This window comes from Lates calcarifer, linkage group LG15 (genome assembly GCF_001640805.2).
Source record: "Lates calcarifer isolate ASB-BC8 linkage group LG15, TLL_Latcal_v3, whole genome shotgun sequence".
In the NCBI taxonomy this organism is placed as follows: Eukaryota; Metazoa; Chordata; class Actinopteri; family Centropomidae; genus Lates; species Lates calcarifer.
This window is the reverse complement of record NC_066847.1, coordinates 3,883,483-3,900,646: the sequence shown is the minus strand read 5'-3', so window position 1 is coordinate 3,900,646 and position 17,164 is coordinate 3,883,483. Positions and strand designations below refer to the sequence as shown.

At 40.4% G+C, this 17,164-nt stretch overlaps 1 protein-coding gene across 1 annotated transcript in view; it reads right to left on the bottom strand.

Annotated features, from left to right (window-relative positions):
- The window catches only part of LOC108883217 (thrombospondin type-1 domain-containing protein 7A), a 135,093-nt gene extending 125,019 nt beyond the window's left edge, over positions 1–10,074 (bottom strand). Inside the window, 1 exon segment of the mRNA XM_051075926.1 lies at positions 9,052–10,074. Within this exon segment, the coding sequence (XP_050931883.1) occupies positions 9,052–9,202 (151 nt within the window). The 5' untranslated portion in view covers positions 9,203–10,074.
- Positions 10,075–17,164: the final 7,090 nt, after the last annotated feature.

Here is a 17,164-nt window from a genome sequence, read left to right as displayed (position 1 = left end):
ATGCCAACTTTCTCTCTATAGACCACAAGTGAGGTCTTACTGGGCCTGTGTGTGTGTGTGTGTGTGTGTGTGTCTCTGTGTGTGTGTGTGTGTGTGGATTGGAGTAAGTGTTTGCCAGAGACCTAGTGCGTCAAGTGACACCCATGAGTGTAGGCCCACGCCATACACCCACAGCACAATGTGTAGCGAGAGGAAAAAGCTAATGGATGAACAGATGAATAGACATTTGAATCAATGGATGGATGAGGAGCTGGATGCTGTTCAAGATTGTAGTTTTAGTTACGCAACCATTTAAAAGCAGCAGAAATAACCTTACTGGTTAAGCAACAATGGACACAGCCAAAGAACCACTACCTTTTGAAAGTTTGGAGTCTTAAATGGGATTGGATTCATGGCCATAATACATCTTATAGCAGTGTGAGCTTTATTAGAGCTGGATCATGGTCTGAGTGCTACAAGACTGTATGGAGATGGACTTAAATTTAGTGTAGATTTTTATTTACTTTTGCCCCTAACCTTACCAATATCAGTCTTGTAGAGCATAGAGGAGTATTTCCTCTCTGACAGCCTGTCCTCCTATGCACATCAGGGGGTGCAGCTGTAACAGCAGGAGAGCTAGTGCTGCTGGTGCTCTGGCCAGGACTAGCTTTCCTGCCATCAGCAGTAGAGCTGCTAGCATCCTCGCTACTGTTGCCAGATTGTGTGCGTTTAAAAAATGCTGATATTTTGGCCTGACTTTCTGGTGTTTGGGGTTGACGTATCTTTGGTTTCAGAGGGATTTTAACTCTTGCTGGAAAGCTTTTATTGTACTTAACGTAACAAGTTGTCAGCCTGTCTCTCCTCTGCACCGCTCTGTGTGTGGGGAGAGGACACACACACACACACACACACACACACACACACACACACACACACACACACACACAGTGAAGCAGAAACTGAGGAGAGGAGAGATACACGACCGTGAATGACATAAATTAGGTAAATAACATAAATAAAACATTTTGTTCTTATAATTTTTTTTCTTATTTCTTTGTTTTCCCCTACCTTAGACTTCCGGAGGAGAATTTCTGACATCTGAGCTAGCTTAATTGATAACAAAAATAATCATTACTTGCAGCCCAAAATGTTTAAAAAACATGTAAACCACCAAGTAAATGTAGTAAGAAAATGTAGGTCTCATTAGGTCAGACATCAACTGTAAACATTTCTCTGTGATTATATTAGTGGTCTGCTCTGTATGGGTGGGCAGTGACCACCAAAACACAGACAGATACCCTTACACACACTATGTTTGTCTGTTGTAGGCATGAGGAATTAGTGAGCCTTACCAACCTACTGGGATATTCATATACGGTCAGCCTTGCCCTGCCTGGGGCCATCTGCTGCCCTCCCTCTAATCCAGGGGCTTGTCACTGGTGATTAGCCAGACACTCTATCACTCTCTCCCCCTCCACCATTATATATTTCTAGCTTATTATGTTGATACTAGTGTTACAGTACACCATGGTGGGCTCTCTCACCCTGAACTCCTTTGTATGGATTTCTGATGCTTACAAATCCTCCATGTTTCCCCTCTCCGTCTCTCTCTCCCTCCCTCATTATTATTTCAGGCCTATTATGCTGATGTTAGGTCTTAAATGAGGTGTGCTCTATCAAACTATTTTCTTTTCTATGCATTTTTAAGTTGGCAAATTAACCACCTTTTTTCAATTTCTGTTGCATGTGTACCTTTAATAGGGCTTAAGTGTTTCTTGGCACAAAGAAACCCTTGAAATGCAAATAAAATGTAGCAGCAGTTTCACTAATGAAGCTCACACTGTACTGTATAACAGCCTGAAAGCAGATAAAGTCCATCTTATCAATCAAATGTATAAATGGGTATATTTACTATCTTGACTTTTAATATCTGTTTAAAATCTTTATCTCTCCTGAACTATGCCTGTGTGGGTAATAACTCCGGCCTGTTATTGTGAAGGCTCTTCACAGAGCAATGGGTAACTAACTTCAAACTTGCAAATATTGGATGGACTGCCATTACATTTTGTACGGACAGTCATGGTGAGAGGATGAATCATAATGACTGAGATCCTCTGACTTTTCTTCTTGTGCCACTATGAGGTCAAAATTTGTCATTTTCAGTGAAATTATGTCAACAACTGTTGGATGATCAAAACCAGGATGAGACTCAAAACCACAAGTGTCATAGTTAGTTTGACTGTCACCAGTCAAAGTTAAATAAAACAGAAGCACAACATGCACAAGTCAGAGAACAAAGGGCTCAACAATATCCCACAGACCAACACCATCAAATCAGGGATTGGCAAACACTGTCACAAACAATTACCTAAAGCCACTGTCCTGTCACCGTTGCTTAGGGTACTCTGAGGAATTACTGCACCATTTTTACTCAACGAGCCAAGAACACATGGTCCAAAAAACAAGCAGAAAATCATTCAGAAATGGGGTCAAAACTGCAGCAGTACAATGTGACTTTTAATAACAAAAGCAATGCGGTTATGTAAGATTCAAACCGGCAGCAGCTCAATATTCTAATGCAATGTTCTCATGATATTCAGATAGATTTAATAGGTTTGATATAGGATTCCTTAACCACACAGTAGATTATAACAGTCTGTGTTTACAGTTCATCACATGATCTGATGAGGAATTAATCTTCCTGCCACACAACAGTGAGTGCTTTCCAGAGCATCCACTTCTCCATCAGCTTATCCACTAGACGGCAAAGCCACAACACTCACACTACAAGGAGCTCTTATGTTAAAAAAAGACTATATAAAATATGCCCATGACTACTGCACAGCTGAGCAAAAACAACTGACAACCAGTGGGAGAAATGAAGGATTAACAACAGGGCTGCTGGTTGGACGGGGAGATATTTACTCCTGAGCCTCCTCCATCTCTTCGGCTTTATTAGAATAGCATCGGAGGAGGCAGCACAGGCTCTTTTCAGGTAAATGTCACTGCTTTCTTCACTGATGCCGCTATTCCTCTCAACCCACTGAAGCCGCCTTGTTGCCTCTCATGGGAGTCAAGGGCCTGTTTTGAATGCCACTCCCTGACCACAAAAAGTGCCTGGTTTCCCCAATATGGGAAAGGGATTTGTTTGTGTTTCAACTTGTGGCTGAGCACAGATTTAAGTCCTTGTTTGTGAAGAGACACTGTGGGGACATGACCTCTGTGAAAGAGAACACAAACTCTTTATTTTAGAGAAGACCTGAGGGAAAATAATACATAAAAAAACAGGAGAAATTAAGAAGCAGATGTTTTTCAGATTGAGCTGTGACACATGACTAAAAAAAATCAGGAACAAGCTACTACCCTTAAAAGAGTCCTTGAGCAAGGCACCTAAAATTCATATTTTAGGCAACTGTAGTAGATTAGCAGACAAGCAGTGTGATCCTGCTAAAACTGGGTGTACACACTCAATATACAATATACAATATACTCATAGTAAAAAAAAAAAGAGTAGGTCAGTATTTTCTATCATATACTAATCTTTTTACCACAGCACGTGTCACTTTGATATATCAGGTCAAGGCTGATAATCAGAGCAAACACATCCCTACATAACATAAATCTATCACTGATCTGCTTACTCATGCCGTGACCATCCACAAAGTACACTGGGTGGGGTTCCAGAATGACACAGTGCCCCATCAAAAACATGTTATGAGCTGTTTGAATATGGCAAAATGAGGCAGTGGAAATCGTCTTATGTCACTCTAAATAAAGTTTTTTGGATGAAGTATAATCTCTAATCCTGCCATCCCTCCTATATCAGTAATAGCCAGGTCTTAGTGTAAGCTCTGCCATTTAGATTAAACAAACTCTGGCATGTCTTTGGCATCTTTTTCCACTGGATGGATTGGCTACTTCAAAAAACGCAGCAGTTTGGAGTGGAGAGTGGTGGGGTAATATCTCTAAAGCCATAAAATAGATCAATCTGGGTCAAACGTGACGTATTGTGCTGCAAATGCTTTTAAAATCAAGTGCAGTGTCATGGTACCCTGTTGCCTCGCTCGGTATCATTTCTGCTGCGGTGACACTGAACCGCAGACCACTGGAGCTTGAGCCGCACTCATTTTTTCCTACTGAGACAAATAGTAACTTTGAAAAATAGCTTCCTTCCTCTTTTCGACAGAAAGATGCTGAGGCCACATGGCTACTGCTGTTTGTTGAGTTTCCTTAGCAGGACTCCACAGGCTGCTGAGCGCTCACTTTCCGATGGTTGAAGGGCCAGACACACACAACACAATTAGCCTCTATTTCCACTCCAACTGAACTAAAAACGAAAACAAAAACACAAGCATACTGAATTAAAATAAAACCCACTGGCACACTCTGTAATGAAAAATGAAAATCCCAGGGAAATTGTCTTAATTTATATGCATGGCCTAAATTTGTTGCCTGTTGCCAAGGAATTTAAACAGTGGCTAGCCAATTACCTACCAGACTCTTATTTGCCCTCAGGTGCTATGCTAATTAGGGTCACAAAGGGTCACGTTATAATGCACTAGCGAAAATTAGGCAGGAATCTCCAAGGGATATTCTCATTTGGGACGATGCCAGTCACATTCCTGCTGCTGTCAAAGCTACAGCGACTCAGTCAGGCGTGTTTGTTTCTGGCTCAACTGAAGACAAGTGTTGGACATAATACAGGTACGCAGGTATTAACACATGGCTATTTAAGGCAGAGGATTTTCAGGGCGCACAGAGACTGAGGGTTCTAATTTAAACCTGGGACAATAAGTGAGGCCGGTGCTCAGGTCAGCTGAGGACATGAATCAATCAAGTATGCAGACAAAGAAACCCATTTGTAGAATGAATAGATGTAAATGAGAACATTAAGTCAAAGTCATTCCACATGAATTTAGATGATAAGGCAAAACTACCTGATCTCAGATTTCTCATGTGTTTCTTTAAACAGAAAAAAAGGCTAGACAAGCAGTTTTATAGTTAATTAGTCAGAAGCACCTCTGAGAGATCAATACTGTACTTTTGTTTCCATCCATCTCAAGGCTCTGTGTTGGATCTCAGCTTGTCTCATGTTTGGTTACTACAACCTGTTTGGCTCAAGGTGTTTTGCCATATTAATGACCTTGGCTTGCTGTATTGAACTTGTGAACCCGTCACACCCACTCTCCCTCAATTTCCTGGATGGCCTCTTCAGTGGGTCCGCCATAATAGCAGGTGATTGTGAGAGGGCCACTAACAACCCTCAGCGAGGGTGACATCCTTCACTGCTAGTGCCTCTGTGAAGGGAGGAATGTATTCGGCTAACAATGGCCTGTCAACGCTAGTCGCCGTGCATTGAAAGGTGACATCAGCAGGACGTGGTGACACACAGCGGCGTTTTCAGAGCACTGAAAGCTGTGTAGGACTAAAACTCCATTGTTTCTGTGAAGTGACAGGTCATTAGAGAAGCAAGGCTGACAAATGTAAAGACCTACACACACAAACACACTCACACATGTACATACACATAGTGTGGATACACAGTGTGGATGCACAGTGCAAGAAAATGATCTGAAATCATCTCTTTATGATTAACTGAACTAAAAAAAGTATCTGTCAAGAATATTTTTACCAGATCCAAAGAGTTTCAAGAGTTTCTTATTCATGTTGTCAATTAATAATGAATAGAAGCCTTCAAGTTTGTGATTCATGATTCAGTTAGTTAACTATCTAGAAGCAATGAAACAAAAGATTAAATGCTCTGTGAAGAGTGTAACAGGTGGCTAATCAGGAGCCTTTTTGATACAAAGCCATTTGTTTGCTCTTATCTTTTTAAACCTTGTCATCTCAAAAGGTCTCAAAATGTTACTTGCCAATGTTGTGGTTGAAACGTATTGATTTATCCATCAAACACAGATTTTACCAGCACTTTTCTGGTTGTTAATGTCTGACATTGCATGCACGTGTGGACAAACACACATGCATGGCAAGTAAACAACTTGGAACAGTTAGTTGAATAGCTGCTGCATGACTCAGGTGACTTAACAGGACTACATCAGGGAGACACGTGCTGATAAGTGTGACAAGAGAGGCGAGACGGTAGGTGAAATGAGATCAGCTTGATCAGAGGCCAGAGGCGACGCCTGCGTAATCTGAATGGCAGATAATCTGGATCCCAGGAAAGATTACGTTCCCAAATTCAGACAGAGCGAGAGTCGATAAAACACTGACCAAATCAGGATGTCAGACTGGAGAACAATTTGACACCTGTCGATGCACAGCTCAATATTTTAAAAAGGCAATCATAATATTGATTCTCACAAGCTAACCTTCTTTTTCTGTTTTATATTTTTCAAGATCCAGTGAAAAATCAACCTGCATCATCATCAAACTACAGAGAATGTCCAAGAAATGGAGATGTTACAGTGTGTGTTTTCTTGAATACACCATCACCTACTCTACCACCTGTAATTGCTTTGTCCTCAGGCAGACGTGTGAGGTCTTGACAGCTAAAACCTGGCAACCCTGTCGCTCCAACAACAGACTCTAATGAAGCCTGCACACAGACCCAGAATAGAAAAGATACCTGCTGTGTGTGTGTGTGTGTGTGTGTGTGTGTGTGCCTCAGCATGTGTGGCACTTAGCAGTTCTCTTATTACACATGAATTTGCAGGATACAGCAGTATTTGTTAGATCCATTGTCATCCTGGTGTTGCCTCTTGACTACTGGCAATATAGAAGGTTTCTGTGGAATTTTACTGCTGCAGTGATTGGAAAAAGCTGTGGATCTTAAAACAGCGAGGCAAAATATAGTATGAGTGCCAGACAGGGAAACAGAGCAATAGAGATGCAGAGGAAGAAGAGCATAGGGAGTGCACAGTTGAGAGGAAGCGACATGAAGAAAAATGGTGTGAAAATAGCGTCTTGAGAGGGAGACACATTCCCAGCAATCTCTCAAAGGCCCCAGAAAAACTTGTGGCGTGCCATTATCACCGTCATCATCACCACCATCGTCCTCATGGTGGCTATAATCATTCCCGTCTTTTCTTCAGTTATCCTCACCGCCACCTTCAGAAATATCACTTGCACTGTCAGGCGGAGCCTCTTGTCTCTATCTGCCTCATTTGAATAGTATTTTCAGAGCAAAAAAACAGCACTGAACTGTCTCACCTTCCAAAACAGATACATCATATTTTCACAGAAGGCAGTAAAAGCAATGCAGGCCCAATTCCCCACAGTTTCAAAGACAGGGGGTGTATTTCAGCTAGACTCATCAATATGCAAAACATCAGAGCATTGCTTGCCACACGAATATTCCCTCCACTGCACACTCTGCAAATGTGCACAAACATCATCACATTTTGTGTTTTTTTTTTTAAACAAGCTTCGATTGGCAAGGAAAAGTATGCCAATGTTGTGCAAACATAATCACATTTTGATGAAAAGCACTGGGATTCAAAGCCCTAAATTGCCCTATGTGATTTTAATACTCTGCAGGCAATTGTCAAACCAAAGAGGCACAGAAAAAAGAAGACTCCAGGGCTGAAATCAATGCGCTACCTTTTATTTGGGAAGAAGTGAACAAACTCCCAACACTGGATTACATTTCAAAGCAGAGAGCCTAGAGCCTTCCAGTTGAGGAGCATGTATAGTGTGGGAGAAAGGTGGTGTAGCGTGGGAGAGAGGCGTAATCACTATGACCTACAGTAGGGTAGATGTAGGTTAAGTTAGTCCCTCTCCCTGCCTGCAGTGCTCACTCTGCCTTTCTCTTTCTCAAGTCTGTTCCCTGGGCTGTCTTTCCTGGGTTGTTAAATCCCTGCTCCTTTAATCTCCTTACTCAGCTACATCCTCTTTAAAGATGCAGAACCACAGGAGAGACGTGGGATACGTCAACTGGGGACTGGTGCTGGGCAAGGCGGGGCAGGACAAGTGGAGTGGGGGTGTTCGAGTTAGGCTTAGGTTTACCGGTATTGAAAAAATATAGTTTTTGGCAAAATGTGTTTCTGTAAGAAAAGAGCACACCTTAACCTCTTAAGCTTTTCTGTCTAATTGAGGATTAAATCAAGTCAAGAGAGATGGTCATTTAATTTATCTCTTAAAGGACTTCCCAGACTGCAGAGATTATTCTATTAATTTTCTCAGTGTCCATTAACAATCATCATAAGGGCTCACTATACTCTGGAAACCTTAAAGCATCCATTACTGGTGGTGTGCTTCCCATGCACGTCAACGGTGATAACATAATTCAATGGATCCCACTGTGACACTCAATTGACTCCATATGAATCATTTTCTCACAGTTTAACACAGCTACATTCAGTGCAGAAAACAAGCATGTGCAAAGGTCAGAAATACTGTAACCATCCATCCGTCTACACATCTATAACATGTATGAATTTCACATACAACCTCCGCTTATTCTGCGCTGATTTTGTATCAGTACCATCAAAAACCATTCCACTCTGCTTCCCTCAACAAGCACTATTGTGCAACACTGCCTATCAATCATCCGCATCCTATAACACACAGCAGTAACATTTCAATAACGGTGCATCACCTGAGACTCAGGGAGATGAAAGTAATCCATTCAAAAATGGCTCACGGATGTCCTGCATGCCACATGCTATTCAGTATGAGGAGACAGCTCTACTGTAGATTTCTGGGTCATCTTCAAAGATATGTGTCTTTGAAGTTCAGCTGCGTAGAGTTGTATACGTACCTCAAATAACAAATTTATGAGACAACCAAAGTGTGTCATCTATAAGCATAGTAGATCTGTGCAAGTCAATTAAACATGAGGATGTGTCTGTCCCTGTACTAGATCCAAGAAGCTTCTATTCTCATAGATGCACTGATTTTAAATATTCCCTAAAATCTAAAAGTTGTCACACCATTCAGTCTACATTTTCTGCAAAAATGAACTGAAACCACACATATGATTACATTAGTGTGTCAGTTCACATACCATAGCAGCACCAGCAATGCACACTCATTTACCACCAACCATCATAAATGCTCCGTACGTAAAAACAAGGGATCAAATATAATCTCTAATTAGTGATGTAGCCGTACCTGTTTCCCAGAAGTAGACAGACTTCCCATCATCTGTCTGTGTGTGAGCCTTCCAGAAACCACAGAACAGCAGCAATGTCACCAAAAGGTACCAGCTCCCCTCTGTCCTTTTTCGGAGGGTCCCTGCTGCACCCCACCACCCCAGCCCCATGGTCCGACACAGGATAAAAGTAAATCCACTCAGCTCAGAAGGTCAGAGAAGGCGGTGAAGAAAAAAAACAGCAACAACAAAAAACACACTAGTCCAAAAGGCAACGAGAAGTGAAGTGTGCTGTGAGTGAGGGTGTGAGTAAGTGTATGGCAGTGTAAGAGAGGGAAGAAATAATGAGGTGTGTGTGTGTAGTGTGTTATCAGTCCTGCAGGAGTTGAGGTCCAGTACTTGTGGTCTTGTGAAGGACAGAGAGAGTTGTTTTCTCCTTTTTTTCGTTTTGCTCCCAACTTGGCAGGATGGTCCCGGAGGGAGGCTGTCAGTGTCGGGGGCTGAGCTGCAGATGGATGGTACAGTCTTCCTCCTCCATCGTTTCCGCTCCCACTGTTGCCGTTGCTGCCTCTGTCCTCTGGCTGTGGAGCAGTGACAGTGGGCGAGTGTCTGCAGTGTTGTTCGCCTCCCTCCCTCTTGCTTGCTTGCTCGCGCTCACTCTCTCTCTCCGTCTCCTATTCGCTCACTCATTTGCTCTTCTGCCTGTGCCACCCTGCTCTTGCTCTCTCTTTACTCCTGGCTTTTTTCTATTTTTCTCTCCTGCCCCATCCTCTCTTGTCTTTCTCTCTCATTTTTTCCTTTCTTATTTCACTCTGCATCTCTCACATGCCCACTTCTTACTTTCTCTATCTCAATTTACCCTTTCCTCTCCTCTCTTTCCTTTCTCCCGCCTAGGGCACAAGGACAGATACTCCCCCTCCCCTTCCTCCTCTTCCTCCACCACTCGTCCTCCACTTGCAGAGCTGGGAAGGCAACTGGAGACCAGCAGTGCTCACGCTGGTCTGAGGAGCTCCCATAAGCACTGCTCCCAGGATCAGAGAGGCAGAGAGACAAGCAGGGCTTAATGCAGAGCGAGAGAAAGTGGGGGGGGGCAAAGGAGGAGCAAAACACTAAAGCAGAGAGGGAGAGAAAGGGAGAGAGAGGGGGTGTTTATGCTGGTGAGAAAAGGGTGTGAAAGTGAAATGATTGCATGGAAGAAGTGACAATGAGGGCTTACAGTAACAGTAACAATATTTCCATAGGAAAAATATATTAAGGCTGTGCTATTTATTTATTTCAATAAGAAAACTGTGAGCCAACATGTAGCAGGAATTTTGACAGAAATTACTTCAAACAGACATACAGTATGTTCTGGCTGTTTACATATGTGCATCTAGGAATGAGATTAAGAGTGTATAACAGTTGACCCTTATGTCCCTTATTCCAGCACCAGTCTTTTGACCTTCAGTAATTAATTCGTCTCGAAAGAGAAACAGAGAAAGACTGAGTACTGTGGTTCTGAATTTGTTGGAGACTATTTTCTGTTGTAGATTAATACACGTTTGGTGCACTTGTGTATTTATAGCACCAGGATGGTGTATGTGAGATTAACTCAAAATAAACAACAGTTGCCGTGCTCATAGTAATGAAGGAATGTGACCCTGTGCAACCATTTGGCTAACTGATGTGATTTTAATAGTTTTTGGACAGTAGAGCTCTATGGCACAGTGGACTGAGCTATATCAGGCTGTGGCTACACAGTTCTTGGTATTAATTTCTAGAATTGATGTTTTCATGGGATTTGTAGGCAGTGGTGAAAAATATAGCACACGAGCAGCCTTACTCTTATGGCAGTATTCAGGGTAGCACTGGGTATAATACATTAAACAAAAAAAAGATTATAACAGCTGAGTGTTTGTCAGTGCCGACATAACAACAGTAAGTAAAGAGAGACTGTGGATGAGTTTGCTGTTAAACCTTGAGCATGACCAGCTAGCACCACAGCTATCAATCAAGAACACTGCTAGATTAGAAGAGGGACAATGCAGTTTAATGTTTTCTGTGCTCTCTGTTCTGTGAGTAGTCCTGACACAGCAGCAAAGCTAAGGCCATGTTGGGACATCTGACTGGCAGGCTTTGAGGCTGGCAGAGTCAGCCTGTCATACCTAGTTTTGGTTTGTCTTTACTGACAAACAAGGCAGCTAAAGGGATGCAAAAGTCTGCTTAGTGCCAGATTTACTAAAGACTGAAAGAAGCCATTTCTTGTGTTACTTACTGCATTCTAATTTGATTTTTGCAATGATCCGAGGAGAAGCAATGAACTGGAGTTATCAATTAAAGATAACAATTACCGTCAGTGTCCCTGGTTGCTAAGTGAATGCTGGCTTTACAACACTCTCTAAAGTCAAGAGTCACAGTGACTACATCAACATACAATTTCTCTCTTATCATACAAACTATTTTTACCACAAGGGAAATTGATAAGTTTTTCATATGTGCATCTTGATGGTTGCCTCATAATACTACATATTATGAGGAATGTTTACAATTTATTTGAGTTTATCATAGTCAATTAGAGCTCGACTTTCTCCAGCATCTTTGGCAAAATTTGAATCAGTTAGCACAAAGCATTAAAACCAAATGAAGACTTTAAAGACTTATAGTAACATCGCTACCACTGTTTCCATATTGTCTGTACCATCAATATCAAGAAATCATTATAAGGTAACTGCTCACAGCACAGAGTCTATCAACCCAGTCAGTCTGTAGTAGTTCATGCCAGATTGCATTTTCCACTTTTCAGCGATGAACATAAAAGTAATGGTTATTCATATTTTTACTGGCATAAGCCTTTCTGGGGACAGTTTATACAAGGAGGCACTTTTGAAACAGTGAAGCAGTGAAATGAGGGGGTTACAGGAATATGGGGTACCGAGCCTTTGCTAGGTTTAAAGAGCTGTATGTCACATTTTAAGTGTTTTTTCTTTGGACTTTGGGCTCTGCAAAGGTTGTGCCTGGACACAGATTTCATGAATTTCATGCACAGGATCTTTAGGCATAGCAGAGAGGTAGAGGTATGGTGTGGTGACCTCATTATTGCAACTCTGCTTTTTGCCAATGATCTAATTCAGTTGATTTCATCAGAATATAACCTCAAGGGCTTTTACGAGCTGCGATGAGACTCACCACCTGCAGATCTGCAGAGGCCATGGCCACCTGCTGGAAAATGATTTGACTGAGAACGAGTTGCTGCCTCAACTTCACGAGTGGAAGGTTCACGTTATGCTTCATCAAAACAAGTTTGTAAAACATTTCCGACCATACAACAACAACACACATCTTCCAAGGGTGTTTGCACGAAAAGTGAAATAAATAGTTGGTTTTTTAAATTGAAAGACTGAGATTGAGGATACAAGCGTCTAGAAATTACTTTCCCTTGCAGGGTGTCTGGGCGCAAAGGACAAGGTAAGGTCCTCTGGCCATTAGAAGAAGCTTGCCAGCCGAGATTCAGTTCAGGCATCTGTTCAGGTTTCCCAGTCTATGTCTGCTCTCCCTGTGGAGATATATCTAACTTGGAGGGGACCCCAGAGCAATCCTGGAGCATGGTAGTGGGACTGCATATCTAACCCAGCTTAGCAAGAATTCCTTGGGATCACCCAGGAGAAGCTGCAGGATGTAGCCAAGGAGAAGGAACTTCCGGCTAACTTAGCTTGCTGCCACAACACCTGTGTTGCTACTACTTTTGCCGACCTCGTCTAGAACAGTAATGAGGCTTCTACTGGTTCTCTGCTTCTGTGCCGAGCATATCACAGGGATAAAAGGCAAAAAGACATTACAAGAGACCGTAACTGACGATATCATGTTTGTAACTTTTGATTTAGACTGATAAAACAGTCTTCCCTAGACTTGTTTGACTATGGGACGAAATCACACAACAGCTGTTTCTCATTAGGGACACTTGTTCATGTTATTATATAATGTAAAATATGGTAAGATTTGAGGCAGAAAACAGTTAAGTCAACTGACTAACTCAACTGCTTTCAGTTAAAGAATTAAAACTTTGATCCTGTGTGCTGTGTATAAAGCGCAGTGACTTTTATTGTACTCAGCTTATTTTAAAAACCTAAAAAGTCCTTCATCTTTCAGTCAGTCTATATGACTTGACAGCATAACAATAGTGTTAAAGTGTCAACTAATGACGTAGTGTCTGGATGTCACTGTCTTTGCTATTAAATGTCAACTGTGAGCAGCGCACTGGATTCGGTTAGACAGACAGAGAAAAGCAGATAAGATGGGACAGATGTGGGTGGAACCGGCAGGATGAAAAGTCAACACCAGCCACCACCTAAATACTGGCAGGCTAATCTTAATCAGTCGATGACAAACGACAAACTTCTCTACAAATCAGCTTTGTCAGTTATCTAATAAACAATTGAACGTCCTTCAATCAAAAAAATCTCATTTGTAAAATAGTGAAAAGAGCAGTCACTATCTCCAGCAGAGAAAGGAGTCACATTTAGTATGAAGGCAGCAGCCGAGCAGCCTGACAACACCTATCCCTGATCTGTATCAAAACTCAATCAACACTTAGCATCACTGAGCTGGCAAGAGCGGATGAAATTTGAATGGGATGTCAGACCATTATCTCGCTGCCAACATGAAGTGATGCCTGCTTTTTTTTTAAAATAGCAAATCTCTCCATTCATCTACATTGACTGTCCTTCTGTAATGATTGACTGACATTTTAAAAAACACATTGTGTGCCCTTAGTTCATTTGCAATTAGCATTTCAATCATGAGTACCTAGTAATTAGATGTCAGTATTTGTTTGTCTCCTAAAACCCAGATTTCATAAAGCAGTGGGATAATTTTCTGACAGGTTAAGTTACAAAAGAGCTAAATTGTTTAACAGGCAGACTGGACCACCTTTAATTCTGTGAGGATAACTACTCTAAACATAACGGTAATACTAAATTTTATAGGTCCCACATTTTCGAGTTAATTCACACTTAAAGTACCACTCCACTCAACAATATGTTTTACTTAGTGTTTGTTCAGCTTGATGTTTGACCATCACTGTGCAGAATATTTCATTAAACAGAATCACTGAAGAGACACTAGAAGGCTTTTCTCACATTCAGCTGTTGAAGGGTGAAAGTTTACCTGTGCTCACCTTATATGTGAGCTCAAGGTGTATATATATGAACAGGATTTGTGACATCATAATGTATGAATATTAATATGAAACTAAAATTTGAAACCTCCAGTCCTCATACACTGAGACTGGACTTTCAGTGAAGTAGGACACAGAGTATCCAACAGTTAAACTTTAGAAATGAAACAAATATGCATATTTGTTGATTTTGGATTTTTCACTGAGGGAGAAAGAGTAGATGTCCTGAATTTAATGTTTATTTAAATTTTAATTTAATGTTTAGCTAGTTAATTGAACTTTCTGTGGAAAAACTCTATCAGACAAAAATTATCATTCTAAGCAGAGTGTTTTTAAATGTCTTAAAACATGTCTAGAGGGAATTTTTAACTTACTACTAACTCTGGCACTGCAGTTAGAGTTATTATGAATATTATTTCAGTGAATTCTAAAATAATTACTTTTTCTCTTCTAGTCCTAGTCCTAAATTATGCTTCATTACTGAATGATATTCAGCACATCTGAACAGACAGATGGGCAGTGCAGGAACATTCTGTTGGCAGAGTGGTTTGAGCTCTTTGTGAGGACATTCTGACACTTATTTCCTGTGCTGTGAAAAGTCATCACTATTGGGAGTCACTGAAATTGACATATGGTAATTCCAACTGACCAGAGCCTCAGTTGTCCACAATGGACATAAAAACAAACTTTTCACAGCCATCTCATAACCTTTTAAACAAAGCAGAGCATAAACTGTACTTAAATGTTCCTCCAACTTAAAATGATACTAATGGGAAAAGCAATAACAGAACTACATGATTAAGGGATGAAGGTTGTACAAGTGGGGTACTCTCATAATAATTCACTCAGAAATCAGATGTGATATTTTATTCATGTCATCACTAGGGTGGACAAGACTGCTCTCTGTATGTTCTAGATGTATCTGTACATGTAGTAAATGTACTACATGTTCCTTTACTCGAGTGATTTTCTGATTCAAACTTGTTTTTCTAAACTATGCTAATTATTTATCACAAATTAGACATTCTCCACACAATTCTTCTTCTGATAATGACAGCCACTGTGGAAAATAATTTGCACAAACCTGTTTTTAGTTACATGGTAATTAAGATAAGTTTTTAAGTGTGTGTACATAACCAGATAACATACAACATAACATATGCCACTACGGTTGCATCTGTAACTGAATATTTTGTCAGTGTTGTTTTATAATGCACACCTACACTTGACTTCATATAGGCTACATATTATATGCATAGCCATCTGTAGGCTTGTTAATATGACACATATATTCACATGTACTTTGCTGCGAAATCACATATCAGCTGCTGTCATTACATATGCCACCTTTTGGAATGTTTCTAACATTTCTATACTGTGCATGTGTTGATGCTCCTGTATTCTATACTGTGGCTTGTGCTTTGCTTGTGTTGTATTTTGCAGCATTTTATATAATTTCATTATGTCTCAAGACTGATTAGATTTTGGGCATACTCTGTGTGGTCCTTTGAGACATGCTCATAGTGAAGGTTCATATAGAACAATTACCTTAAATCCATGAATGTGAATAATTTAGACTCTGCATTACAGCACAGAACATCCAGGTTATACATTGTTATTGTTCATTCTGGGGCTTTTTTGCTGCAACAAACTACTTTTCCCATGGGTTTCATTCATGCTTCACTGTACCTTATCTCAGGTGCTGTAAGTTACCGTTATTCAATTCATCATTAACCCACAGTTTGTTAGGGTTATGTTTAATTATTCTGAAGTGTTGCCCTGTGTTGCTATGTTCCTTTGAGAGGTTGCTTATCAGGGATTTGGGGTTTCTTGACTAATAATTAAAGAAAGAGCAGGATAATCTTCCAGCAGGCCCAAAGCACTGAGGCCACATTATACTATCTCTGCCTCTATACTGTAAGTGTGTGTGAGTGATTGTATAGACTGAAGCTAAAATCCAAGTCTTATCACTTTATATAATCTTTTATAAACACAATAAGTGAAACAAATGGGATGTAAAATGTGTTCACTGGTGGGTGTTATGAGATATTATGTCAAACATTTACATTTTTATGGTTTAATTGAAGCTATTACTTAAACTTATTCTACCAGGTTAATTTCACAAGGCTAAATTCGCCCGTTGCTGTCTATATGGCAGAGCCAGCAATTTGATGAAAAGCAGAAAAGAGAAGGTGATTGAGATAATGACAGAGGAAACACAATCACTCAACAAGAGATTACAACTATTAAAATTGATTAATCAAACACAATGAATCAACAAAAAAAACATTACTGCACTCCATGTAGTGAATTATAAATCAGCAGTTGAGGAGTCCTTGCAGCATGTTAATCAGAGCAGAGCAACACCAAGATCAGGTCTCTGGAGTGGGATGAGGACCCCTGCCATCTTCAAATCTGGCTTTTACACTTTTTGCAACTGTTTTTCTTTTACTTTAGGAGAGTAAAGCAATTGTCAAACAAGCAGAGCAATTCAATTATGTCAACCTGCTCATCAAATAAAAGCCCACACTGGTCATACATTAAAAGCTAATTTTGTTTCTAAATTAAAAATCCACCATTTGATAAACTTGACACTGTTGCACATTAGTGAGTTTATCTGAATATTAGTCTAAACCCAAAGATATTTATTCCATTGCCTTATATGAAAAAAGCAGAAAATGCTCTATTGAGAGGCTGACACCAGAGAGTATTTCATATTTTGCCATGAAAATAACAGGAACATTTATTTGATTATCAAAATAGTTGGCAATTAACAAATAAAGGCTCACGTCTGTAAGAAATAAAAACATTGTTTTGTGAATACTTTGTTTCTAAAATTATAAATCCACCATTTGATAAATCTGACATAGACATAGTTTAAAAATGATTGACGGCAAAACATTATGAAAACTGATAGTAAAATGACAGCAGATGAACGCTAATGCCCTCAAGTCTTTGTTGTCTTAGAGATACCGAATATC